This window comes from Sturnira hondurensis, unplaced genomic scaffold (assembly GCF_014824575.4).
Source record: "Sturnira hondurensis isolate 20B ecotype Veracruz unplaced genomic scaffold, ASM1482457v3 Scaffold0008196, whole genome shotgun sequence".
In the NCBI taxonomy this organism is placed as follows: Eukaryota; Metazoa; Chordata; class Mammalia; order Chiroptera; family Phyllostomidae; genus Sturnira; species Sturnira hondurensis.
In genome coordinates, this window is record NW_028080827.1 from 9,170,764 (window position 1) to 9,196,842 (window position 26,079).

At 35.8% G+C, this 26,079-nt stretch overlaps 1 protein-coding gene across 1 annotated transcript in view; it reads left to right on the forward strand.

The window, feature by feature from the left end:
* The window catches only part of UNC13C (unc-13 homolog C), a 511,573-nt gene extending 500,907 nt beyond the window's left edge, over positions 1 to 10,666 (forward strand). The window contains exons 30-32 of the mRNA XM_037053932.1: positions 4,091 to 4,183; positions 5,773 to 5,932; positions 8,878 to 10,666. Of these exons, the coding sequence (XP_036909827.1) occupies positions 4,091 to 4,183; positions 5,773 to 5,932; positions 8,878 to 9,163 (539 nt within the window). The 3' untranslated portion in view covers positions 9,164 to 10,666. The remainder of the gene's footprint in view (positions 1 to 4,090; positions 4,184 to 5,772; positions 5,933 to 8,877) is intronic.
* The last annotated feature ends 15,413 nt before the right edge of the window (positions 10,667 to 26,079 follow it).

The following is a 26,079-nucleotide window of genomic DNA, read 5'->3' on the forward strand; positions in this document are numbered from 1 at the left end:
TAATTGCAGATTATTTATGGAATTTTGTAAAATGAAAGGTATTTGGACAAGGCTTCCTAGGCTAATGGACAAAGAATCATCCAAATGTGTGGTTTGTCCTAATGAAAATTCAAATTAAGTTTTGAAGATTCAGGCTACATATAACAGCATGGACCAGTAATGCAGATGAAGTAAAAGGTAATCATAAGCATCCTAGTAAAGGGCTGGATTTTAGGACTTGATTCATAGTATAATGAGATGCAAATATTAGGCTTCCCGGAACAGAATGGAGTGATGAGAGTGGTCCATAGTTTATACAAATGAAAGGATAGTTTTTTCTAAAAATAATTCTGACTATGCCATTCATTGCCAAAAACTCAAGAGACTTCTCAGCAGCCCAAGGATAATGGCTAGAAATTTTTAAATGGTATTCAAGGTACCATCATTTTCTCTAGGGTTTTCTCTTTGTTACTCCCTCATCTATGCTTCATCCACACTGAACTACTTGCAGTTTCCAATGTTCTGTTTTATGCATTCCACACGTGTGCCCAGGCTATTTCTTCTGCATCCTTTGTTTAAAACATAAATTCTAACTCAATTCTCAAGACCTTCCTTAAGCATGTTCTCCTTCCTGAAATCTATAGTGATAAAAGTAGTAAGTGTCTATATTTTAAACTCTGCCCTTCCCCTTAAACGACTGATTTTTTCACAAAAACCGACGAGCATTTGGGAAAATTCTAGAAGCATTTATATTCAACTTACGAACAAATCAAAGATGTCAACTCTATAAACCAAGGTCCTAGCAAAAACCAAATGGCAACACTCAAATTAAGATTATTTGATAAGGATTTAATAAAGAAACATATTCAAAGGTATAGGGAGGATAGAAAAAAAGACAGAAGAAATTGTAAACAACCTCCCCTAAACAACAGTAGTGAGGGGAAGCAAAAGTTACTAGACCAGAAGAGATACTGTCACCTAGCGAGAAACCCACTGTCTGCTGCCCAGACACCTCCCTCACTGATACCACCGTCTAGGCCTATGCCAGATTAGTGGCTTGCACTACTGGAAAGTTATTCCAGTTTTTAAAACTTCATCCTGTTAACATTAAATCTGTAATCAAATCCTGAATGCACAAGGCCCTTCTTTCTCCATAAGCAGGCAAAATGGTGAGTCTAGGCAGTAAGGAGGAGGAGGAGGAGGAAGAGGTCATGGGCTTCTCTTGTGTGAACTTTTTCTGTACCTTCTGGTGGAGGTTTCCCTGGTGTTGAGAAGGAAGAAAAGAGAGGGAAAAGACAAATGACTCTTCATTTAGACGTCAGTGGTGACCATTAGTGGCATTATTTAAGGGTCATTGAGTATTGTTAGGGATCTTCCAGTTCATTGTCTTTGGGGAAGTAGAAGCTTATAAAGCTGCTGGTCTGCGACTCATTTCTAGTTGGCAACTTGGAACATCAGTGGACTCTTCCAAGGCTCAGGACTTGGTCACTTATTCCTGCTGCACTTCAGCTGGTGCTGGCATGCTCCACGTCTCTGAGGGGCCTGCCTCTTTGCCCCATCTGTGACAATGCCGGAGAAGACCACAGTCCATGATCACATCTTCCCTCTCTTGTCTCCACCTCTGGCACTTTTTTTTTAATTTTTACTTTTTCAATTTTTGTATTGTTGTTCAAGTACCGTTGTCTCCATTTTCCCCCCAACACTCCTCCCCACCCTACCCATCCATACCTCCCTCCCCTGATCCCACCCTTTTGTCCATTGTCCTTTATACATGTTCCTGAAAACCCTTCCTCCTTTCCCCCCATTATCCCCTCTCACCTCCCTCTGGTGACTGTCAGTGTGTTCTTAATTTCAGTGTCTCTGGTTATATTTTGCTTGCTTGTTTGTCTTGTTGGTTAGGTTCCACTTATAGGTGAGATCATATGGTATTTGTCTCTCACCGCCTGGCTTATTTCACTTTGCATAACGCTCTCCAGATGTATCCATGCTCTTGCAAAATCCACCTCTGGCCCTTCAAGCCCATTTAGAAACCATCTCCCATACTTCTCAACAGTCGTAAATTTAAGGAGGCCGTCCCAGCACACTCTGTGGCTAGTTGTCCCCCACTTGCCCATGCTTGGGTCATATTGTCTGCTAAGTAAGTGGCTAATTAAAAAATGAAATGCCCATTTTGCTGACACTTCCAGAGTTTAGTAGTATTTCTTCTGGAGTTTTCTTCACCTCAAAAAAAGGGAACATTTCCCTTCAGGAGCAAAGAACAGCCCCTTCATTGATGCTCGAAGTGACCACTTTCTATCTTTCAATCATTTTACTACCAAATGGCCAGGATGGAGGGAGAGGAATCTTTGTGGTGAACTGGCTCTTCTCAGCAGATCCTACTGAGAGGTTCGGTCCCAAATTCAGTGGCCTCTGACGTTAAAAATGAAAAGTCTCTTGGAGCTTCTGTTTTCAGATTTTGTTATTAGCCATTTATTTTAGGAAAGTATGATTCTTATTATTAACCTTTTATGTTGCATACAAAAGTATAAATTATTAAAATATCTTTGGGGCAAAATTAAAATTCCAAATTGACAAATTTTACTTCTAGAAATTATACTATAGATAAATGTGTAAATATAAAACTAATTTTTCATTATAGTTTGTTCATAATAGCAAGAGATTGGAAACAATTGAAGTATGGTTAAATTACTGTATAATCATATAATGGAATAAAGGCCAGATGTTATTTTACATGTTTTAAATAGTTTACTGTTTTAAGTACTTGTAAAAGATCAGTACTGTTTTAAGTACTTGTAAAAAGATCAGCAATTTATTTTTAAGCAAATACTCGTTGAACACTTTGTAGTTAGTACTGTGATATTCCAGCCTATGCTAAAGAATGAGGGAGATCTTTATATATACTGAAATGGAATGATCGTCATAATGTATTTTTAGGTAAAAAGACAAGGTAAGGTAAAGGATAGTTAGAGTATGTTCTTCTGATTGTGGGAAAACTGTACATGTTCACAGATGATACATTGGTAGATATGTGTGTATATTTATTTATTTATGTATAAACATACACTAATGGATTGGTGTTATTATCCTTACCTTACAAATGAGAACATGGAGACTTGAGAAGAGCAAATTCTCATCAAAGACCAAGTATTGCCATAACTATGGTTTATTAGGGGTTTTCTTTAGTTTGTTTTTACCTTGAAAGATGTTTTTAAATGTTTTTTTTCAATATTGTATTGTTTCTGCTATTATCGTTGCCCCAATTTTTCTCCCTTTGCCCCCGTCCATGGGTCATGCATATACTGTTCTTTGACTACTCCCATCACTTTCTTCTAACAGTCCCTCCTCCCCTCTCAGCTGTCAGTCTGTTCCATGTTCCTATGACTCTGATTCTACTTTTTGCTTGTTAGCTTATTTTGTTCATTTGATTCTACTTATGAGTGAGATAATATGGTATTTGTCTTTCACTAAGTGGCTTATAACATAACTATAATTTTGATTCAAGTTTATCTGAGCCCAAATCACAGGCACTTTCCAATACAACATTCTTTACAAGACTAACTAACTTTGACCAAGGTAGAAATGACTACTTTTTATGCCATCAGTAGACCTTATATATATATATCATGGAGTTATCACACTATGTTACAGCGATATGTTTATATGTTGGTCTCTCCTGGCCTACTGTGTGCTTCATGAGGACAGGTGCTCTAGGGTGCCTTCTTTGTGCCCCCAGTGCTCTGCTATGGTGCATCATAGCAAAGCTCTTAACAAAGGAATGACAGGCAATGATGAATCTTTGTATGTAAGCAATGGACAAAGCTTTATTAAGTGCCTAGAAAGGCAACTGCAAATTCTTTTAACAATAACAACACAGTTTGTGAGGACCATATGAAATTTAAACCAATGCACAAAATAGGATTATATCCAACTCTCAAACCTGTACAGCAAATTTAATTTAATGAACATTTGTCAATATCTATTATGTGCTATTAATGAAAAGAACCACTTATTTCCAGGAAGGGACACTTTAAAGTCCCTAATGCAGAGAACGTACCATGTCCATTACTAAGTATTCCGAAAGTGCAGGCAGTAAACTTCTGCTTATTTTCAGGTCGTTCCTCCAAAGATTCAGTGGGTCAGATATCTGTCCATGTGGACATCACCACCACCCCAGGAACCGGCGAGCATAAAGTCACAGTGAAAGGTATATTTCAGGTCCAGATAGATCCAACAGCTCATTAGACTTCAATTTCTGCAAAAATAATATTAAAATGTCATTTTTTTCTTAGATCTGTTTTCTTAGATCTGTTTTAAGTATGTATATTAAATGATTTTAAGTCATGCTTAGTAATTTTTTTCTGAACCAGACTTTATTTAAAAACAAATAAATTGCACAGATAACCTATATAATTTGAAATACCTAAATGGTTTAAATACATTGGCAATTACATTTCAAAACTATATATTTAGTATTTTCTCTGTTTAATGCTATGATATATATTGATTAGCGCTATGGTTGGCTCTATAACTTGTCAATAAAATTTTAAATGTTAAGTCAGTATATTCTAAATAGTCACATAATGTACCTTCTTCTTTTTCTATGTGATTATGTGATTTCCAACAACTGGTTTGATTTTTTTAATGAGTGTTTTAATCTATTGGTTTTACATTATTAAAACACCCTCTGAATGCAAGGGTCCTTTCAAACAAAGTTTAATGGTCAATATTTTACTCAACAGAACCATACTTTGTTTTTATATTAAAGATTTAGTCATTTTAAATAATATTTACTTTAATCAAAACCATGGCCTTGTAATATATTTTTAAATTGCGTTACATATCTTTGTATCCTAAAAAAGAACACTATAGTATATAATCAACTTTGAGCAGTGCAGGTGAGCACGCAGGTAAATGTGCCTACCCATATCAGTGTCCTAAATTATTTTGTCACCGTATAGCAAAGGCCCAAAGTTTTCTGAAACTTTTGCATTAGCAATTTTAGTTATAAGACAATCCCTTAAGGATATCTTCATTAAAGAATGAGCAAAGTATACATATGAAAAGATACATTTAAGAATTATTTATGATGCCAGAAATTAGGAAACAACTGTGTTTAACAATAGGGGATTGCGTCAATGTAGGATGAAATACCCATACAGTGGAATATTTGCGGTTGAAAAATATATAGTGAATTAGAAAAATATCCATGATGAACTTAAAAAATACAGCTATTTAGAAGACTGTGATATATTACGGTCCATTCTATATATAAAGTAATTAAATATTTAAAATCATACACAACAAAACTATTGTGTATGATATTGTGTATAATATTTAAAATTTCAATATTAAAATATTGAAATTATAAATTTTACATTTATTTTCCATATATTTTCTAAATATTTTGTGATGAACATGATCATAAATTTTAATATGGGAAACATGTTTTTACCTATACAAAAGGAATAATAATTTTTGTTAATTTTAATAATAATTTATTAAAATAATAAATTTTGTTAATGACAAATATCATTTCACTTACGGCAGACTTTTTGCCACTCCAATGCCACACAGCTAAGAGGTGGGGGCCCCACCGAGTGTGCATTCCAGAGAGTGCATTGATTTTCTTCAAGCATATTTTCTTGTCATTGGGGTTAGGACACTAGCAAATCCAAGTTATGGCTTCATACATCATTTTTTAAAATAAACATTTATTCTAAAGACCAGAGAGAGGCAAAGATTCCACACAGTCATTTGCTAACACTTCATGTCCCTTCTCTTTCTGGTTTTTAGTGATGGCTATTAATAACCTAAACTGGCAGACCACCGCAATGTTCCGCCCCTTCGTGGAAGTTTGCATGCTGGGGCCCAGCCTTGGAGACAAGAAGAGAAAACAAGGCACAAAGACAAAAAGCAATACCTGGTCACCCAAGTACAATGAAACATTTCATTTGTAAGTCATGACCCAATTCATTTATTCAACCAGCCAATAGCCACTGTGAAACTAAACTTACCAAGGGATTCAGGGTAGGAATGGCACTGGGATTTGCTAAGGAAAGCAAAACCTATAGCTTTGAGTGTCCTCGTTCATCACTGATCTTGGGCAGATGAAATAGGCTATGTTTTTACTTCTATTCACTCAGTATCTGTTCAGTGTCTACCATGTATCAGTCATTATTTTATAAGCATTGAAGATATAAAGGGTCTGGCACAAATACCCCTTTTTATTATAAAATCATAAGCATGTAATTCTGTAACAACATGTTATACTCAAGCAAGCATTCCTTCTGCTGGACCCTTGGTAATAGGATTTCTCTGCTCTTATGGAAGTTATTTTCTAGAGATGAGGAACATATTATAAACAAAATTCCAAACAAAAAATGTATCATGATAGCATTATGCCGAGAATTAAAACAAGGTAGTGTAGTAGACTCATTATTTGGCTACTTTGACTGGATATTCATGGAAGCCTCTGTGAGCATGTGACTTTGAAAAAGGAGCCTGAAAAAAAATTTTTTTAAACAGTCATGCAGAGAAGGATATTGAGAGCATTTCAAACCAAGCAAAATTGCTAGTGCAAGGGGGACCTACAGTAGGAGCCTGCCTGGTAATATTTGAGAAACATTATATAGTGGGCAAGAGAATAAGAAGAACTGAATTTGAAGAGGTGGTCAGGGTACAGGGCTTTGCAGACAGGGTAAAGGAGACCAGGTTGCATTCTCAGTCCAATAGAAGACCTTCACGGATTTTCCGATAAGGAAATGAACAATCTGATTTACATCCTTAAATGACTGCTTGCTATAGAGAGAAATACTAACAGGGAAGCAGGACCAAATGTGTAAAGGTAGGTTAGAAGGCTACTATAGCAATCCAGGTAAGAGGTAATGGTGATTGACCAGAGGGCAGTAGAGAAATGGAAGTACATGGTAGAAAGATTCTGGATATGTATTGGAAGTAAATTCTGTAGAACTTGCAGTGGACTGGAGGTAGAACATGGAAGAAAGAGTATATAATTAGGTTCCCAAGAACCTTCCATTTAGGACGTTTTGAGACAGACCTATTTACGAGGGAATTTACAAAGATGTGAGAGTAGAGGGACAAGAAATAGCAATATAATCTGGGGTCAGCAGTAGCCAGGCTGTTGCCCCTGCCACACCTGAGGAAGGAAAGGATGAGCTGTTACTAAGATTTGGGGGAGTAAAAACTTCACCTGAAGTTGGCCACCTCTAAGGAGCAGTGGCCTTCCATGGAGGGAAACAGCCTACCTGAGGCAGCCACACAGGCAAAGAGCCATCGAAGACTCTGACCTTCCTAGAAGCCAGAACACAGAGAAACTCTATTGTAGTCTTTGCAAGGAGAGTAGATTCAGCTGGGGCAAGTGGAAGTTATCTACACTGGATAAATCAAGGCTGCTCCCTAGATTTGGGGCCAGTATCATTTGGATAGTTACAGGTTTACTGAGATGGGGGAGTAGAGTTAAGGAGATCGAAGATTTTGTTTTAAATCTATTGATTTTGGAAATGGTATTGGACACCCAAGAGGAAATATCAAATAGATACAGATGTAATTAATTCCATAAATCGAGATGAGCTGACCTAGGCACAGACAGAGGGAGACCCAAGACCAAGCTCATGAAAGTTTGAGTTTGCAAAATGTTTGATTAGAAAAAGTCACTTGGTTACTTAGCTTCACAGGCCCATGCTCAGTCCACTGAGCTACACCAGCCAGGGCATCACTTGGAAAAGGAAGGAATGTGGAAGCTTGTCCTGAGGAATAGGTGTGCATTTATCAGAATGTCAGGAATACCTGAGGATAAATTTAAAGTAAAGACAGGGAAGAGTTATTCTCTGCATATCACCACTCAGCCTTCTGCATTATGCTCAGTTGTGCACTGACAAGGTGTCTTGGGTTGTTAGTAGTAGAGGCCATCCTCAGCCCCACACTTGACAAGCCGGTTTCCATAAGAATTGGTATTGAAGCACCAGGCTCTGCTGGAACTAATTTACCCTGGAGATTTGTATCCAATTTAGCACCTTGTAAATAGTGTTTGATAGTCTGTGCAGTGTATTTCCCTGAGAAAAGGCTTCTGCCTACAACAGCATGTCCAAGCAGCCCGAGGTAAAGAAAAGAGGTTATAATAACTGATGTTGAAATGTCACAGAAATTATTCCCAGGCATACTCCTTCCCCTAGCCTAGCTAGCTCCCATGATTCCTAGCAACCCTACCCCTATATCAGAGGGAAAACCCTGCCTACAATGATTAAGTACAACATAATATTCTAATTCCAGATTCTATTGCTAGGCTTAATTTAACATCAAGGCGGTAAAGCACCTTTAGATGGATTTCCTATTTCTGTCTAGGGGAGGAAGGAGTTTTTAAGTTAGATTGCAAGTAATATCTATGTAAAGACAATGTAAGTAAAATTTAAAAAACATATGCATCAGAATTAAAATACAANTGTTGAAATGTCACAGAAATTATTCCCAGGCATACTCCTTCCCCTAGCCTAGCTAGCTCCCATGATTCCTAGTAACCCTACCCCTATATCAGAGGGAAAACCCTGCCTACAATGATTAAGTACAATATAATATTCTAATTCCAGATTCTATTGCTAGGCTTAATTTAACATCAAGGCAGTAAAGCACCTTTAGATGGATTTCCTATTTCTGTCTAGGGGAGGAAGGAGTTTTTAAGTTAGATTGCAAGTAATATCTATGTAAAGACAATGTAAGTAAAATTTAAAAAACATATGCATCAGAATTAAAATACAATGATACTCTATTTGTCAATGTACTAGTCTGAGCAATTTATAACATTTTAACAGTATTTTTAGAACTGTATTGACCCCTAAGTGCAATAAAACTTTTGCTCAAAATTCCTCCTTTTAATCCACACAGCATTCTAAGTAATGAAAACCGCCCAGGGGCTTATGAGCTCCATCTCTCAGTTAAGGATTACTGCTTTGCCCGAGAAGATCGAATTATCGGAATGACAGTGATTCAGCTACAGAACATAGCAGAAAAGGGAAGCTATGGGGCCTGGTATCCCCTTTTGAAAAGTGTTTCTATGGATGAAACCGGTTTGACTATTCTCAGAATACTCTCTCAGAGGACCAACGATGATGTAGCTAAAGAATTTGTAAGACTTAAATCTGAAACACGATCTGCTGAAGAGAGTGCTTGAAAGGAATACTGAAGATTCCATCCTCCAGAATTCATAAACTATAATGTTTGACTATTGCATGCGTGTGCAAATACATGGGAATGTTTATTTCACTACGTTTCGGTGTTTGCCAGTACTCACATACAATGTCAACAAGGTGTGTGGAAAACCTGCTGAACTTTTATACCATTTATGGTCTTTGGGAAATAAATGTTCCACGAAGTGCCAAAATCATGATGCAAAGGAAAATATCCAGGAGATCTTTTACAATGTTCATTTCATTTCATTAGTAATTTCTCATCCATCAAGCATACTGAAAAACAATTACTCTTTTGAGTTTGTCTATTAGTTGTTAAATTAGTTTATATTGCCCATAGATCAGAAAGGATTTGTTAAATTGTTTTATTTAGACTTACCTCATTTTAGATGTCTTACAAATACCCTTTTCTAGCATAATTAGAAATGCAGTCACCACTAGAAAGCATTTGTAATTTTATAGTTGCAGATATATTGTGATGATTTTTGCATACAAATTAAAATAGAAAAGGTGGGAAATATTTTATGCTGACCAGTTTCCAACCTTTCTGAAATAACACTGTGAAGAAATGCTATTAAAGCAAACTTATACAAAGCAATGCTAAACAGAGTTTGTTAACAATGTTTGATACATTGACAAACTTTGTTCTTCAAAAACTGCCAAGGTCATATCACATTTGTTTAAAAGGTAACTTGATGCATTTTCCATCCTGTGTTATGTCTTGGCTTTATCTAACTTTATTCTTTAGAAAGTCATGCAATGGAAGGATTTTTTTATGTATCTATGATAAGTAACTAACTATACTTTTAGTGTTTTTGCTCTGACCGTTACAACTAACTGCTTAATTACTTAGTGCTATAATTAGTTAAATGCTTTTTTCTTTTAAAAAATATTCAGTGATTTGTACTGACTACAGCATTACTATAAAATGCACTGAAGCAAAAAGTCATGTCTTCATCTATTTAACAAAAACTGTAAAACAAAGTCTGAAGAAATTGCTTACAATTTTGTAATTCATTATTTATAAGACCAAAATGCATCTGATGAAATAGGAAATCAATGCAGCGTGGTGCATAACCAGGTTGGATTTTGAATATGAAATAGTTTGTGAATATTTGCATTTTCTGTATTTTTATGGTTTGACTTTTTAGAGTCTATCTAAATACTTGGTCGTGGAACAATTCCTTGAAACTTATGCTCATAACTGTTAGTGGACAACGTAAACAAGCCAAAACACGAACTAATTACAATGATTGTGTTTTGCAAACAAGCTGGTCTGGTAATGTTAAGAACAAAAATTAATATCATGATTCTCAAAACCATTCTACTACTGGTGTGAAAACACAGACCAGTGAAATCCACTAATTCACATTAAATTGTTAGGCAATTGCTTTGTTAATGAATTATCCAATTGCATAGTACAATGTGATCCTCTGGCATATGCATTAATAAATGGATGTATACTGAGCACATGCAACTCTGTATTGTATTTTCTGCCTTCTAATTTAATTTATGCAACATCATTTCATTATTTAGGAATAAAAATTCCAGGTGTTTCTCTGTGTGCTTTTTAGTTTTTTACTGGCTAGAATAATCTTTACATTGTTTGGTTCTAATAGGGCATTAAAATTTGAAAAAAAATCCAGGAGTTGTATTCATGGGAAGAGCTACATATTACAAATCAATGACACTGAAAATAAAAACTGATGTATCTTACAGTATGTCTCTGAGTACTGTTAAACCTAATGAGAAAACTCAACATTCAACATATAAACAAGCAACATTACAAAATGTTTCATTATTTTAGTAAAGGATTCACTCTAGATTTATCTCAGAATGATTCTACAGAACATTGGTGAGCTCTTTAGTAGCACATAAATGTCATAAACATGATACACTTCAATAAATGACATTTTGGATTTGCCCTGATCACTTAAAATTGTTAAGCTAATAAGCATTTTTCTAGTATTCAATTATCTCTATTCATTCTCTTTTTTGTATCAAATATATATCTAATGACAGTATGAATTAAGTCTAATTATGAATATCATGAAGTACAGGTACTAACATTGGAATAGTTACAAAGTCTACGTTTTTTCTCCCTAGACAAGTAGTTCTGTTGTCTCCAGAGCAAAGCCTGCTGTGTTTAGAGATTCAAATTAGTGATCACTCTGAGGCTCACAGCAACCTCTGTCAGCTATGGGGTCTACTAAAGTGCTGGGCAATTTGTTTTATTCTAGATACAATGCTCAAAGACAAAGCCCTGTTATTCATCTACAGATGAACCTCCCATTAGAAGTCCTTAAAGAAACAAGTGAAAATCAAATATGGGTGAAATGAAGTATTTAAAGCCATAGTGGAACATTTACTAGTTGAAGGAACCCTAATGAATGATTATTTAAGATAAGTAATCAGATGTCCCCATCATAACCTACTCCAATTAATCTATTTCTAGGATAATTTATATTTTTAATTTTCCTTAAATGAGGCACATTTATAAATGACAATTCTCACTTACCGTTTTTCATTGGGTCTTTTAAAACAATGTTTGAAGCGAGTTTTAGTTTCTCCTTTTAATTTCTCTAAATTATATAAAGATATGACTAGACTAGTACTTTAAAGGACTGATGTAGTATCTTTAATTTTTATACTCAAATAATTAAAAATAATTATACAGAAATCAGGAAATATCCTTGGATGGTGTCTGATTTCCCCATTACCACTGGGCAGAATTATTGGACACATAGGGAAAAGCAATTCACAGAAATAAAAAACTAATGACAATAAATATATTTAGAGATCTTCTCAATGGAAATAAAAATTCAAAATATATCTTTCATAAAAGTGGCAAAAATGTTAAAAACTTGATTAAGAAATCCACATACTATTTTGAACAATTTCTTGTCAAAGCCATTAACAAGATTAACTATACATTGCATCCACAAACTGTAAGAGCCAAAAGCTAAAGAAAATATGTTTTGGCTGTAATAAATAGCACACATTGTAATGATGATGACGGCAAAGAGAAGTAAATAATGAAATCACTACCTTTGTAGCAGGATATTCCTTTGTTGTGGGAATCCATCCCATTCATTGTAGGATGTTTAGCAGCATCACTGGCCCCTTCCCTGGGTCCAGATAATCATGGATTTCACCTGAGAAGTTGGCGAGAACTCCCAGCACTGTGAAAGTGCTGGTAAACCAGGTGAAAACAGCTTGGCTGAACAACAGTCCTGTCTCCCACCCTGCTAAACACTCAGCTGAAAAATTACAACCCAAGGAGGTTATGTCCCTCTAGTGTTGGTTCTTCCTAAGAGTTTAGAAACAAAGCTTCTCATGAAAAAGACATCAGCATCATGGTGTTGTGAGAAAACATTGTGGTCTCTTCCTTTAAAGTGACAATTTGGACAACAATAATTCAGCAAAGGATCCCCTATATAACATACAACCAAGTCTGAAAGGTTGGTGCACTGAGACATATGAAGCTGAGTATATCGAGAAAGCAAAGCAGACAGGACAGGGGAAGACAGAGACAGGAGCCACAGACAGTCTGGCACTGACATGCCCCAGTGGACATGGTAGCAGTGCAAGGTTCAGATTACAATCCCCCTGGAAAGACCAAAGGGGCAGAGGAAGCATTCTGGCCCCTGGGGCACGTACACATTCAGGCTGAGCCCAGGGATAGGGACCGAGAAACAGTGCAAAGGGTGATGGCTAAGATCAAGCAGCTGCCATCAGCGGGGGGTAAAAAACAAAGCTGCAGACACATGAATCCATCCGCCCTCACCCTCCCAGAGCCCACCTGGCTTCAGCAGACCTGGCAGTAATGGAGGAAGGTCACAAAGGAGCATAAGCAGCCTTTCAGCCTAAGTGGCCTATACTCATTAAATCTAAACCCAGTGGAAAAAACAAAGCCACAGACACATGAACCATCATTCCCTGACTTACCCACTCCTTTCTCACCCAACAGGGAAGAGTGAGGTAGAGGCAGCTGGGACACCTAGACAGCACAGCACAGCTGGCAGTGGCAGGAACTCAGAAACCATGATCCTCTTGCCTATCAGACCCACCAAGAGGGTGGTGCGCTAAGACCCAGGTGACCAGGCCATGGGGAAAATACCCACCTCCTCAAAGAATATAGGTCTTTTTCCACATTATAGGCAATACCACGCCCTCCTACAAGATTCCAGAAGTCCCAGTAGTGCAGGTAAACAAAGATTTACAATATAGCACCATCTACTGTAAAACAAAGAAAAAGACCTCTACTTACCAACCCACTAAATGATTAAAAACAGCAAGTACTTTAAAAAGTTTTTCAATCCTTTGAATGCCCTAACAGAGAAATAATACATCAAGTGCCATGGACAACCAAGATAACAATGTACATCGAAAAGTAAATGAAAAATCTTCAGAAAACAAACTCAAAGATATAGAAGATCATGATTTAAATAACAGAAACTCAAGATTGCAGTTCTGAAAAAATCTAATGAGATGCAAAAAAACTCAAAGTTAGCAAGCTTAGGCATAAAATCAATGAACAAAAAGAGCACTTTATAAAAAACTGAAACCATAAAAAGAGAAACAAACATTCTAGAGCTGAAGAACACAAATGAAGTGAACTAAAGACTTTAAGAAATAGAACAGACCAGATGGAAGACAGAATTAGTGAAATTGAAGGTAGAAATCTCAAAATGATACATGTGGAAGAAGAGAGAGAATTGAGAGGTGAAAAAAAGAAAAAGAACTCTATGAGAACTATGATGCTTCATTGCAAAGAACAATGGCTATCCCAGAAAGAGAAGAGAGAAAAGGAAACAGGTGATTTAGACAAATAATAGATGAGAACTTCCCACATGTATGGAAAGACCTGGGCCTTGGAAACCAAGAAGCGGAGGGAATACCGAACTATCTCAATGCACAAACAACTTCTCTTTGGCACACTATACAAAAGTTGTCAAAAGTTTAAAGAAAGAATTCTCATGGCAAATAGGGAAAAGAAGATTATAATCTATAAAGAAAATCTTATTAAACTACTATCAGATTTTTCAGCATAAACCTTACAAGCTAGGAAAGAGTAGAATCAAATATTCAAAATATGGATAGAGATAAATTACCAACCAAGAGTAATATATCCAGCAAAGTTATCCTATAGATAGGAAGAAGAAATAAAGGCTTTTCCAGACAAAAAAAAAGCTGAGCTAAATTACTACCACAAGACCAGCATGACAAGAAATGTTGAAAGGAGCCTATCTATGTGAAACAAACAAAGTATACAAAACTGTAAGATGACAGACAGAAGCAGGAAATTGCAACTCTACTTCAAAATAGGCTATTAAACACTTAAATATAACATAAAGGTTAAAGGGAATTTAACCTTATACTTCTCAAAATCCCTGCCCCCCAAACAGAAGAAGAAAAACTTCCTATCTCATTAGGTGAGGTCAACATTACCCTGATACCAAAAACTGACAGGGAAAACATAAAAAAAGAAAATTATAGGTTAATTTCTCTGATGAACATAGAGGCAAAAATGCTAAACAAAATACTAGCAAATCAAATACAATAACACATCATGATCAAGTGGTGTTCATTCAAGGACACAAGGATGGTTTACCATACACAAATCAATTAGTGAGATACACCACATTAACAAAGGCTAAAAAACATGTCAATAGATGCAGAAAAAACATTCACTAAGATATAACATTCATTTATAATTAAAGCACTTAATAAAGTGAGCATGGAAGAAAACTACTGCAACATAATGATGGCCATATATGACAAACCCTCAGCTAATGTCATAGTCAGTGGTGAAAAACTAAGTATTTCTTCTAAGATCAAGGACAAGACAAGAATGCCACTCTTGCCACTGTTTTTCAACATAGTACTGGAAGTCCTCTCCAGAGTAATCAGGCAAAAGAAAGAATTAAAAAGCAACCAAATTGAGAATGAAGAAGTAAAATAGCCACTTTTAGCAGATGACATGTTTGTATATGTAGAAAACCTTAAAGACTCCACCAAAAGACCATTAGAAGCAATAAATATAGTAAAGCTGCAGGATACAAAAGCAATGTACAAAAGTCCATTGTATTCCTTTATCGTAACAATGAAATATCAGAAAAGGTGAACAAAATAATTCTATTTGCAAATGCAAAAGAAAGGGTAAAATACATAGGAAAAAAGGAAGTGTAGGATGCATAAAGTGAAAACTATAAGACATTAAAAAAACTGAAGAAGACACAAAGAAATGAAAATATATTGGTGTACACAGATTGGAAGAATCAACATAGTTGATATGGCCATATTACCTAAAGCAATATGTAGATCGAACATAATCTTCAACAAAATCCCAAGGGCATTTTTTAAAGAAATAGAACCAAAAAAATAATCATCAAATTTGTATGAAACCACAAAAGACCCCAAATAGCCAAAGTAATCCTGAGAAACAAGAAAACCACAAGTATTGAACTATACTGGAGTGCTAAAATAATCAAAACAATATAGTCTCAGCAGGAAAACAGACATGCAGACCAATGGGACAGAATTTAGAGCCCAGAAATAAACCCACACATATGTGGGCAACTAATCTTGGACAAAGAAGCCAAAAACGTACAATGGACAAGGAAAGCCTCTTCAATAAATGGTGTTGGGAAAATCAGAAAGCCACATGCAAAAGTATAAAGCCTGTTGTTATCTGAACCATACCCAAAAATTAACTCAAAATGGATTAAATATAAAAACTGAAACAAAATGAATTAAATAAAAAAACTGAAGCAACAAAATACAAAGCAGAAAACATAGGAATAACCTCGTAGACCTTAGCCTCAGAGGGTTTTTTGTGAACTTGTTCCCAAAGGCAAGGGAAGTTAGAGCAAAAGTAAATAAATAGGACTACATCAAACTAAAAAACTACACAGCAAAGTAATCCATAAACAAAACAAAAAGTCAACCAACTGAATGAGAGAAGATATGTATTTTCAAATNAACAAAATAATTCTATTTGCAAATGCAAAAGAAAGGGTAAAATACATAGGAAAAAAGGAAGTGTAGGACACATACAGTGAAAACTATAAGACATTTAAAAAAACTGAAGAAGACACAAAGAAATGAAAATATATTGGTGTACACAGATTGGAAGAATCAACATAGTTGATATGGCCATATTACCTAAAGCAATATGCAGATTGAACATAATCTTCAACAAAATCCCAAGGGCATTTTTTAAAGAAATAGAACCAAAAAAATAATCATCAAATTTGTATGAAACCACAAAAGACCCCAAATAGCCAAAGTAATCCTGAGAAACAAGAAAACCACAAGTATTGAACTATACTGGAGTGCTAAAATAATCAAAACAATATAGTCTCAGCAGGAAAACAGACATGCAGACCAATGGGACAGAATTTAGAGCCCAGAAATAAACCCACACATATGTGGGCAACTAATCTTGGACAAAGAAGCCAAAAACGTACAATGGACAAGGAAAGCCTCTTCAATAAATGGTGTTGGGAAAATCAGAAAGCCACATGCAAAAGTATAAAGCCTGTTGTTATCTGAACCATACCCAAAAATTAACTCAAAATGGATTAAATATAAAAACTGAAACAAAATGAATTAAATAAAAAAACTGAAGCAACAAAATACAAAGCAGAAAACATAGGAATAACCTCGTAGACCTTAGCCTCAGAGGGTTTTTTGTGAACTTGTTCCCAAAGGCAAGGGAAGTTAGAGCAAAAGTAAATAAATAGGACTACATCAAACTAAAAAACTACACAGCAAAGTAATCCATAAACAAAACAAAAAGTCAACCAACTGAATGAGAGAAGATATGTATTTTCAAATGATACCTAAGATGAAGGGCTAATATCCAACATATATAAAGAACTCATACAACTAAACAATAAAAAACAATTAAAAATGGGTGGAGAACCTAAACACTTTTCCCAAATACACATAAATGGCCAACTGATATATGAAAACACACCCAACTTGACTAGCTATAAGGGAGATACAAGTCAAAACCTCAATGAGATACCACCTCACATTTGTTAGAACAGGAGGCCCCCACTTTTTTGGCACCAGCGGCTGTTTTTGTGAAGACAACTTTTCCATGGGCCAGGGTTGTGAGGATAGTTTCAGGATGATTTGAGCACATTACGGTCAGAAAGCTCCCTTCCTGCTGTGCGGCCTGGTTCCTAACTGGCTCAGTCAGGAGCCTGGGGATCCCTGTGTTAGTGTCTACTACCAAGAAGATAAGAAATGACAACTGTTGGAGAAGATGTGGAGAAAAAGGAACTTTTGTACACTGCTAGTGGGAATGTAAATTGGTACAGCCATGATGGAAAAGAGTATAGAGATTCCTCAAAAATTAAGAACAGATCCCCAGTGGCCAAGATAAATGCCTAGGTAGATATGTTTCACTTCCTCACACAACCAAAAGAAGAATAATAACCAATTTAAAAACAAAAATCAACCAGAACTGCCAGAAAATCAAACTGTACAAAAATCTGACAAACAAGGAATTAAAGAAGAAATATTCATCCAGACTGGTAGGAGGGGTGGAGACAGGAAGATAGGGTGTGGAAGATGCATGACAAGGTAGTAACTGGCAGACAAGGCAGGTTAGGCAGCAGCTGACAGACTGGGTGATCTCACATTCACATGCAGATAAGCCAGGAGGAACAACTGGGGGATGAGATGGACCACACAACCCAGGGTTCTAGCATTGGAAAAGAAAGCCTCACAACCTTTGGCTGTAAAATACCTGTGGGCATTGTGGCAATGGGAGAAACTCCAAGTCTCACAAGAGAGTTTGTTGGAGAGAACCACAGGGTCCTAGAATGAACACAATCCCACCCACCCCAGGAATCAGCACCAGAAGGGCCAAATTTGCTTGTCAGTAGTAGAGGAAGTGACTGAAAGCTGGCCAAGAGCTGAGTAAGAGGCGCTGTTCCCCTCCCTGACCCCTCCTCCCATATACAGCACCAAAAGACAGCAAAGTGAGTTGTCCCACCCTGGCAAAAACCTAAGTCTCCACTTCTTTCAACTTCAACTTAACACATGTGCCCAGACAAAGGAATATGGCCCAAATGAAAGAACAGACCAAAACTCCAGAAAAACAGCTAGGCAATGAAGAGATAGCCAACCTACCAGATGCAGAGTTCAAAATACTGCTAATCAGTTTGCTGAGAAGATCAAGAAATTGAAACCTCGTTTGAAAAAACATTGAAGAAGAACTTCCCCAATCTGGCAAAAAAAAAAAAAAAAAGACTTCCAGGAAGTCCAGGAAGCTCAGAGAGTTCCAAGGAAGCACACACGAAGCCACACCATAATTACTTTACCAAAGATTAAAGATAAGGAGAGAATTTTAAAAGCAGAAAGAGAAAAGGAGACAGTTACCCACAAAGGAGTGCCCACAAGACTGTCAGCTGATTTCTCAAAAGAAACCTTACAGGAAAGAAGGGGCAGGAAAGACATATTCCAACATGAAAGGCAAGGACCTACATCCATGATTACTCCATCTAGCAAAGCTTTTATTTAGAATGGGAGGGCAGATAAAGTGCTTCTCAGAAAAGGTCGAGCTAAAGGAGTTCATCATCACCAAGCCCTTACTGTATGAAATGTTAAAGGGACTTATCTAAGAAAAAGAAGATAAATACTATGAACAATAAAAGTACAACAAACTCACAACTATCAACAACTGAACCTAAACAAAAATTAAAACAAACTAAGCAAACAACTAGAACAGAAACAGAATCACAGAAATGGAGATCACATGGAAGGTTATCAGTGGGGAGGGGGAGGGAGGACAATGGAGGAAAAGGTACAGGGAATAAGAAGCATAACTGGTAGGTACAAAATACACAGGTTAAGAATAGTATAGGAAATGGAGAAGCCAAAGAATTTATATGTACAACCCATGGACATGAACTAAGGTCGGGGAATTCAGGAGAGAGGGGGAGTGCAGGGTGAAGAGGAATAAAGGGGAGAAAAACATGGGACAACTGTAATAGCACAATCAATAAAATACACTTAAAAAGTAAAATACATTAAAAAATTAAGAATGGAGTTACCATATAATCCCCCAATTCCTCTCCCATGTATGTATCCAAAACTAAAATACTGAAGGGAGATGTGCATTCCCATATTTATTATAGCATTATTCACAATAGCCAAGATATGAAAGAAACCAACCTAAGCTTCCATCAATAAATGCGAGTAAAGAAGAAAAACACATGAGAAAGATAGATACATATACACACACAGATACATATACACACATTTAAGCCGTGAGAAAGAACAAAATCCTGCCATTTGTGACAACATAGATGGACCTTGAGGATGTTATGCTGACATGTCAGACCAAAAAAAAACAAATACTGTATAGTATCACTTATATGTTCAATTTTTTAAAAAGCTGAACTCATCATAAAGAATAAAATGATGATTACCAGGAAAGGGGGTTAGGGGAATAGGTGACATACTGTTTAATGGCACAAACTTGCAACTAGTGAGTAGATAAATCCTGTATCCAACACACACTACAGTAAGTGTAGGTAACAGAGTTGTGTTATAAACATCAGATTTGTTATGGGACTAGAACTTCACTAATCCCACCACAAAAATGACAATCACACTGTAACATGTAAGTATATCAAATCAACATGTGTATACCTTTAAAAAAATCACATAATTTTATATGTCAAATATATTGCAAAATAAAAATATTAAGTAAATTCAGGCCACAGGAGTAAGGACTGAAAGTGAATACTGGTTGTAATTTACAAAGATATTGATACATTGAAACAGAATGAAAAATAGAAGATATTTGAGTGATACACTTAACCAGAAAAATTAATGACATTCTTAAAATTTGCAAATATTGTAAACAGTGTACATATTTTCTCAAGCCAAATAAAACATCTGCAATATTAATCAAATATTTTGCCACAAAGGAAATATTAAATAGGTAGGAAGAAAAGGAGGGTGGAAAGGAGAAAAATTATGGGACAGACTAGACCCACACTAAAGGTAACAAAATAACTAATAAAATTAACTCACCATAAGCAAAGTGAAATGATGAAAACATAGGCAAAATAATAAGCAAAATTGGAAATGAGAAAGGAATAATTTTTTAAAGAAAAATAACAATATAAAGACTTAAAATTTTTAAAAATTAAGAACCCCATGTTAATAAATTTGAAACTTTGGATAAAGCATCTACTTTTCTGGCAAAATTTAACTTACTAGATATATTAGAGTAAATAATGTTAGCTTTTGTAGCAAGCAATGCAAAGTCTCAGTGGCTCAAAATAATAAAGGTTTATTTCTTACTCACAGCAAACCCAGTGTGGCTTGGCTGACCCCCCGGGCAGCTTTGCTTTAAGCAGCGACTTTAGTGTCCTTCCTTCACTTGCAGCCACCTAGCCAAGATTTAGGATGACCATGGAAGTCATATGGACTGTTTCGAGGTAGTCATGGCAGTAGCATTGATCATTATCCACCACTTTTCACTGCCCTCATTGCAAGACCACCTCGCAGTATGTACGGGAGGCCGACAAAGCCGGTATCCTGTGCTCCCTGAAAGGATCTCGGTGTTACTGAGCATGCAGCCAACTTCTGCCGCATCTGAATGGACCCATGATGAAGCATGTTGCTATGAATGACACTGAAATTCTTGTAAAAGAATCTTGTTCCCAGAATTTCTGGAGGAATCTGGTTTAATTCAGCAGTTTTCAAACTTTTCATTGAATGGCACAAAATACTAATTACTAAAATTCTGCAGCACAACAAAAATATATTTTTGATAGTCTGAAAAGATAATACATATCATTTTCACTCATTCACACCAGAAGGCTCTTGTTGTGTTGGCTGTTGTCATTTTTTTAATTTAACAATATAAGGGAAAAGAGGTCAATGCCCCTGACTAAATAGTCAGGTATTGCACGTTTTAAAAATTCTTGTGGCAGACCAATTGAAAATGGTTTAATTTATTAGTGGGTTCATTCAAATATTCAAGAAGGTTTTCATCTCCAAACCCTATGAAATGTTACGGAACGTTTGAAAAGGAAACTACTCAGCTTATTTTCTGAAGCTAATTTAACACTGATTTCCATAGTACTAGAAATAATGTCTCAGCTAGCTCATGTGCGAAGTGAGGATATCAATACTCTCAGTGTTGGAGTTATTGAGAGAATTAAATGATTTATAAAGTGCTTAAATAATGAATGCTACATGGTAAATAATATATATTTCTAAAATTATCATCGTGCCATAGTAAATAATAGGCTCATCATAATTTTAAATAAATTTTAATTTTAAGTAAAATTATTTCAAACTGTACTCAATAGCAATGTAAGAAAATTATCTACCACAGTAAATTTCTTCTAGAAATACAAACATAAAATATTAGAAAATCCATTAAAATACAACACATTGATATATAAAATAAATTGATCATCTTATTATGTGATACAAACTATGAGATTTAACAAATATGCTAGTTAAAAGTTTATAGAAAATGAGTAAATCAATAGCTCCCAACATAAGAAACTGCCCCTTTTTAAATAAGAAAAAAGACAAAATTTCCTACTTTCAGTAATATTTATTACTTTTCTGTAATCTTAAAAGAATGCATTAATGCATGTATCAAAGAAAAAAGGGTGCTCCCTGCCTAACTCATAAAAAAGTACTGAATAGGAGATTTACAAAATAGTGACTTTGTTGTTTTATACAGCAAATACTAATAAAATTGATGACTATATTATGTGAAAGCCTGGGAAAAGGCCCAGAAGGTAATATACAAAATTACATTTTAGCATAGCTATGAAAAAGTAATACTCATACATTTAAAAGAATAACTTATTTCTAGGGCAATAATTTTGAAATCCAAGTGACCTTTCAATATTTATAGCAAAAACTGAGCTATTTTTCAAGTATCCACAGAGCTTATCACTCAGGAAATAACCACAATAGCTAACACTGTATAACACAAAACACCATTTTCACATGTAATATTCCATTTATTCTTTGTGTGTGTGTGTGCTGGTGAAACTTTATTTACAAAAAACAACAGTCCATAGTATGTAATCTCTGCTATATACCAAATAAAACTCAGTGTAGTACTGGCCACAACCAAAAAGTTATACCCTGAGGCAAGATTGTTATACAACAAAATTCCTTAAATACTATATATCAGATTGAAATTTATTTTTTTCTGTACATCTTATTTTTATTATTGCTCAAGCACAGTTGTCTCCATTTTTACCCCACCATGGACCCCCATCCTACCCATCCCTGCATCTCACCCTTGAACCCACTTTTTGTCCATGTGTCCTTCATACATGTTCATTGATAGACCTTCCCCTATTTTTCCCCATTAACCCTCTCCCTCACCTCTGATTATTGTCAGTCTGTTCCTTATTTCAATGTTTCTAGTTATATTTTGCTTGCTTGTTTATCTTGTTGATTAGGTTCCACTTATGGTCTCTGAGCTATTAACCACTTATAGTATTTGTGATAAATACCACTTATGGTATTTGTCCCTCACTGCCTGGCTTATTTCACTTAGGATAATGCTCTCCAGTTCCATCCATGCTGTCACGAGGGGAGGGAGCAACTTCTTTCTTTCTGCTGCATAGTATTTCATTGTGTGAACATACCATGGTTTTTTTAGCCACTTATTTACTGGTGTTTATTATTCACAGAGGGGGGTTTTAAAGAGGTTACAAATGGGTTTTCAAAGCCCATTAACAACAAGTCCTGGAATTAAACTCAATCTCCATGTGTTCTGTGGCAAAGAGATTGAATGGTCTAGTTGCCTACCCATATTTCTCTCCTTCTTTCTCACTAAAAGGAGAATAGCATTATTTCATGTGGCAAAGTGCTCTGTGAAAAGATGGCATTTCTCAGCTTCTCTTGCAGCTATGGGCAGACAGTGACCTTTTTTTCTGTTTTATATTTGCTTCCAGGAATGTGGAAGTAATGGCTGGAGGTGCAGCAGTCATCTTAAAACATGAGGCAACCTTAAGCCATGTTCTAAAGTTAAAACCCTGGTGACTGTGGAGTCAGCAACACTGGCCCCAGAAAGCAATCTCTAGAATTAATTTACATAAAGAACAATAATCCCTTGTGTGTTAAAGTCACTGATATATAGAGTGTAATGATAACTGACATGTATCATATAGTACCTAATCCTAACTGATATGTGCTATTTCTTCTATACCATAGGTGAGGTGATCAAATGTTAGTATAAGTTAGTGTAAGAACAGGACAGAAATATTTTAGAATATTTAAAACAAATCACATCTGATCACAAACTTATTAGACATTCTTTAGTACCATCGCTTAAAGTGAGAAATTGACTTTGAAAGAAAAGGAGAAGTGCGGGGGAGGAAGAAGGGAAAGGGGTGGAGAAAAGTGTATTCATAGCAGTGTACATTTAACCATACCTATATCTTCAATTATTATCTGGCCCCCAAATACAGGACCCCCAAATACATTCTATTATCATAGACTACTTCTGTGGACCCTAAACGTTCATACGCAATTGCTTACTTATCTTTCAACATAAAAGTCTGAAGCACCAATCTTAGCAGGCCCAAAGCAGAAATTATAAACTGCCCTTTGAATCTGACTACCTGAACTTCTTCCTATCCCAGTAATAATCTTCTGTGGAGTTAAGCCAGCCAATAACTTAGGGGTCAATTTAAGGCGAGTTCCTTAACCTCCCACACCCAATCCATGACCCAGTACCATCTGTTTATGCTCCAAGATAGCTTTCAAATCTGCCCGCCCTTTTCTCTCTCCACTACAAGCCAGTTCTACATGACTGACATAGCTTTTATATCCTAGTACGAAAACCTCCAGACCTTTCTACTGAATTCCATTTGGTCGCTCCTCCAGTCTCCTCAGCAGGTTAACAACCAGTGTGGCTTTTTTAAAAGCTTCCCTCCTCATTGTGTCATTTGATTAAAACATAATGGTTGTCCGTTGTCTTTACAATAAAGATAAAATTGCAAATACAACCTAAAAGAAAATCTATGATCTGACCCCTGGTACCTCTTCGACATCATATTCTATGCTCCAGGCCCTCTGATCTTCTTTATGTTCACCAAATCTACCTTCTGCACTCCCCTAAGAGTCTTTGCATAGCTTTTCTCCATAGCACTAAAGTATAGTGGCAATTATTTACTTGAATGATCATTTGGTTAATATTTATCCGTGCTCTCTCCCAAGAGACAGAGTAGGTGCTCTGAGAGCATGAATTTTATCTGTTTTGCCTATTATTCTGTTTTATGTAATACTTGGCACAAAATAGGCACTGACTTAGATGTATATGTGGAGACATAGATTGGTTAAATAAATAAATGAATGAATATTCTAAAATATTAATAAGTGATAGGGTTATGATGATATTTTCTTTATTATACTCTTCTGTGTTTTGTATTTCCTATAGTTAGTATTAATAGTAATTTATAAAGATACTTTTTAAAATCTTGAAAAACACAGGCAACTGAATTCTGTCAGGTAGGTAAGAAGTTGTAACTGAACCAACGGCACTACCCCTTCTTCCCTGGTAGTGGAAGCAAAGGTTGAGGCATTCACAGAAACACTGAATGACCAGAAAAGCCCACAAAAACTTCTCAGGGCAATAAACATTTGTTAGCTTAGTCCTAAACTAGAATAAGAACTCTAATGATTCTCAAGTGAGACCTTCAGGGTCTACACAAGTCCCACACATCATTATCCAACATCATTTCAAAAAACAAAACCTTCCTCAGCTTAGTGAGATTTTGAGATCCTGTTTGAATAACCCCCTCACCTAACCTTTCCCCAGGGAGCTTGCATTTAAAGTCAAATAGCTTGTTTTTTTCCCCATACCTGGGAGTCTTGTGCTGAGATTGTGTTGCTGATTTTGACCTTTGCTTTTCTGCTCTAATCCTTCTTGCTCATACTAACTGCAGTGTAGTCTTGCCATAAAAAAGCATATATATCAGATACACAGTGAATGTTTTTCAGTGCTGAATAGAACAATATTTCATTACCATCCATTATAAAAGCTCCCCACAGCAGTGCCTAGGTTTCTTGTGTGTCCATAACTACATAGAGGATTTTTAGCATTTATGGTTCTTATTATTAACATAATATGAGTTACTAAAGTGTTATCAAAATCCAAAATAAGTATATGAATCTTGGTGGAGAAAACCTAATTGATTCAAACAAATCCCTTCTTTGAGTATCGTGTGGGAATATAATTTATTTGTTCTAATATTTTTTTTATTTTTTTCTGAAATTAGATAAATTTGAGTATTTTAAAACCAACCAAAAGTTCTGTGTACAGAAAATATCTCTTACTTTGTCGTAAGGAATGAGGATTTATGTTAGGTGGAGGTTATTTTTGTTGGTTGCTTTCTGTTGTTGTTTGATGTCAGTTTTTTGAGATACCAGGTACTAAGTTGTTTCCTGAAACAGAATTATACGTTAACACTGTTCTTTGCAGTTTGAGAGTCCATGCACCCTATAGTTCGGGGATTTTTCCTATTGATAGAAAGTGTGTAGGAGAATAAGGATGAACCCTGGCACCATGTAGACTTGAACTCAGATCCTTGCTCCGGATTAACTAGCTGTGTGATCTTAAACAGCTAGTTTACCTTGGAGTAGTTTCAAATTCTACTTACAAAAGTGGAAAGAGAGAATAACAATACCTGCCTCGTGAGTTTGCTTTGAGAACTGACTAGACACGTATGAGTCATTCCCCTGGCACAGGGTAGGCACTCAAATATTAGCTCTCTTCCCCCTTTTCAGAAAACTACATTAAATTTTTAGTAGCATTTATAAAAAGAATTTTATAAGGTGTTTAAATAGAGATTTAAATAACTCTGTTGTTTTATGAAAAAAT